General features: G+C 44.9%; 1 protein-coding gene across 3 annotated transcripts in view; it reads left to right on the top strand.

Annotated features, from left to right (window-relative positions):
- The window catches only part of Dlgap2 (DLG associated protein 2), a 685,199-nt gene that overhangs the window by 87,130 nt on the left and 594,781 nt on the right, over positions 1-3,288 (top strand). For all 3 annotated transcript variants that reach the window (XR_003378611.1, XM_005366239.3, XM_013353440.2), the window contains exon 2: positions 1,387-1,486. Coding sequence is in view for 2 of the 3 variants with exons in the window: in XM_005366239.3 (XP_005366296.2) it covers positions 1,472-1,486 (15 nt within the window). In the remaining variant the exon portion in view is untranslated. The remainder of the gene's footprint in view (positions 1-1,386; positions 1,487-3,288) is intronic.

Below are 3,288 nucleotides of genomic sequence, written 5' to 3'. Positions count from 1 at the left end.
TTCCTTCCTTCCTTCCTTTCTTTCTTTCTTTCTTTCTTTCTTTCTTTCTTTCTTTCTTTCTTTCTGTGTGTACATGTTGTGCACATAGGTGTGTGTATGTTTATATCAGTGTAAGCATGCATGGTGTGTGTGTGAAGGTCAGACACAGCCTCATGTTTTGGTCCTCATCTTCTGCCTAACTGACCCATGACCCTCCAGGCATTTGTCTGTCTCTGTTTCTCATCTCTCTCTAGGAGTTCTAGAATTACAGACACAGGATACCATGCCCAGCTATGTGATTTCTGGGAAATCCTAGCTCTATTACTCACACTGATGCAGTAAGTGCTTTTCTCACTGAGACATCTCCCTAGTCCCATCGTGATCCTTTAGTACCAGAAATAAACCATCAAGTAGTTCTGTATTCACAGATGTGGAGCAAGGAGGATGGGGCAAGTAAATGTCCATCCTAAAAGTTCTGATGGCTGATGTCTAGGCTTGGATTTGCGTGGATAGACAGCTGAGAGAGGTGGGGAGAAATGAATTAAACTGACTCTGAGTTTGCATATTGTTATGTAATGAATATGCCCCTAATGTACTTCTTTAAAAATCCATATCCTTGGCTTATTAGCATTGTGCATTTACAAGTATTCACTTAGCACTTAGTAATCCATTATCAAATTGGTGTTGGCCTATGATTTAGGCAACACAATAGTTTTCAGAAGACATTGTACACTACACAGCGTTCATAAACTGCAGGAAAATAATGTGTCATAATTGTGACTTTTAGGACTCACATAAAGTAGAAGAGTGTTTTATGAGCCTACCCATTCAATATAAAACAGAGAACTTCATATGGAGCCAAAGTTTCTCTGTCATTTGGTTTGTATTTGGTACAATGGTGATTTCATGTGTTCATATGCAAGGGGTGTAAAAAGTAAGGAATTCTGAAATCTCTCAAACACATGGATCAGCACTTGCTTCACAATTAGAGCAACCTTTGGCATTGTCTGGGGCTATAGTCCTTTTATATGTCTAATACGTGGTGTCACTTCCGTCTCTCAGTGTGACTGGCTTGGGGGTTGATTCGCCAATGCTGGTTTCATCACCAAGCTATAGAAGGAGTTACAAATCTTGATTTAAAGCGTAGTTTTTCTTTTTTTCTCTGGCTTAATATTTTGGAGTTGTTAAACCCATTTATCATTTCATATCTTGCTTTAAAATTGAGATATTTTTCACAGCTGTTCATGCTGCGTGTACTTAGCGCAGCACTCGCGATTGCGGTTCTTAATCTATTTAACTATTACTGAGTTGCTTATTTTTAATGTTTTGCCATGCTATTTTTCCCATGGGGGAGATTGTTTACCCTTTTTTATCATTTTCCCCATTTCTATTCATTCCTCATCTTAGGATTCCCCACCATCTGAGGCCCGGCCATAGTCCTACGTGATTTCCCAGCAGCTTGCGAACCCCAGCCCGCGCCCTGCCAGCCATAATGGGGACGGCTCAGGTACCGTGCGATCTCACTCTTTTTCCTTCCTTCCTGTGTTTGTCCATTCCCCAGCATTTCCTCACTGCCTGCTATGACAGGGCCTCTGTCCCAGGAGGGGGGTAAAGGATGATGGACCAAGGTGAGCCAAGGATGTCTGTGTTGACATCATAGCATGTCCCCAAACCTCCAGGTGCTTCGGGTAGTGTTTTCTAGTCAAATAGATGTGCGTTTCTGACATTCTCAGAAACTCAGTGTTTTTTTTTTTTTTTGTGATAATTAAGTAAGGGCCAAGGGAATGTTGACATTGGTTGGTGAGGCCCCTCCACAGCATCTGGTACTGTGTGTTGCCTGCTGGCCTGTGGGTTGGTCCATTCAGGGGAGCTGAGTATGTAGAAATGACAGGGAGCTAAATACGGGTTCCTACCAGTTTTACAAAGGCTGTTCTGTGGGATCTGGTGGTTGTGGCTGTGCTGGTGTGTGTGTGTGTGTGTGTGTGTGTGTGTGTGTGCATGTGTGTGTGTGTATGTGTGCGTGCATGTGTGTAAGGTAAGTGGAGTTCTGCATCCATAGAGATGGGCTTTTGTCAGACAGGAAAACAGCTCTCAAACCATAGCAGCCTTTCTCCTACTGCTGACTTTAGTGCCCCATCTTGGGGCAACCCAAGGAACCCCTAGGAACATGACCCGCTTCTCAGATGTCTGGAATGTAGTTGAGGGCAGAGTTGTAGTTTTGTGGCTCCTCAGTGCCAGGGAGGAGATCAGAGAGCCAGTGAGTCTCCACGGGAGAGGCGTTTCCTTTCACTTGACAAGGGGAAGTGGTGATTAGGCATAATGTAATCTTATTTCTTGCTCCAGAAGAGATTTAGACAGATGAGAAATGTCTCCCCTTTGGATGGATCCTTGTTGCCACTGCTATCCTGACTGGTAATCTCTTTCCTTTTCTCTGGTGGCAGACATTGTTGACTCAGGAATCAAATATTTTCCTTACTGATTTCACAGTCTGAGGAGCTGGGGTTGACCTCAGGCTGTAAGTCAGTCTCCATAGCCAGAGTACTTAGCTGGGCTCCTCAGCGGGGATCTTGGAAGGTTTGCAAAGAGGCTTGGAAGCAGTGTGAGGCAGGCTCTGTCTGTCTGTCTCTGTCTCTGCTTGTGATCCCTCTCTCCCTCCCATCTTATGCTGCCAAGACCAACCATAGCTTTTCAGTAAGGCTTCCCGACACTAAACACAATTCAGCAGCCGGTTTAGCCAGAAAAGAAATTCATTAAAAAGAAACTGGCATTCCAGGCATCACTCACAACACCAGATAAAGTAGCTCGGCATGGAGCTTGTCCTGGGCTCATTTCCTGTGGCAAAGGCGTGTGGGAGACAGGACAGTCAATGCCTGCCTCCAGCTGCCGGAAAGGCTGGAAAAACTTTTCTGTTATTCACGTTCATTTCTTATTAATACCCTGTGAGGGGTTTACAGGTGGCATGAGGGAAGCCCTCAGTGGTATAGAGATGAATAAAATAAATAAAAATGAAGAAGAAGCTTAGGGGGTTGGCTTAGAAGAGCAGGGAAGCCACTAGGCACATGACCTTGAGATCACTGAAGGCTGTACATCTCCTGACTCCTCTCTTTCTTCCTGACTTTCAAGTGACTTCTTTGTCTTCAAGAGGGCTCCCTAATGGCACTAATTCTAGTCTAAATCCTGGTAAGGGGTTGGGGGGAGGGGGCAGGCTCGTGTTCCTTTTCCTGATTTGCAGCATTGGCTCTGCAGCCCCAGGACTCGGTGCAGATGAAAGCATTGCCTGTGATCCTACTGGGAAACAGGGCACCTGGG

Source organism: Microtus ochrogaster, unplaced genomic scaffold, assembly GCF_000317375.1.
Source record: "Microtus ochrogaster isolate Prairie Vole_2 unplaced genomic scaffold, MicOch1.0 UNK7, whole genome shotgun sequence".
In the NCBI taxonomy this organism is placed as follows: Eukaryota; Metazoa; Chordata; class Mammalia; order Rodentia; family Cricetidae; genus Microtus; species Microtus ochrogaster.
This window is presented reverse-complemented; position numbering and strand designations above follow the sequence as displayed.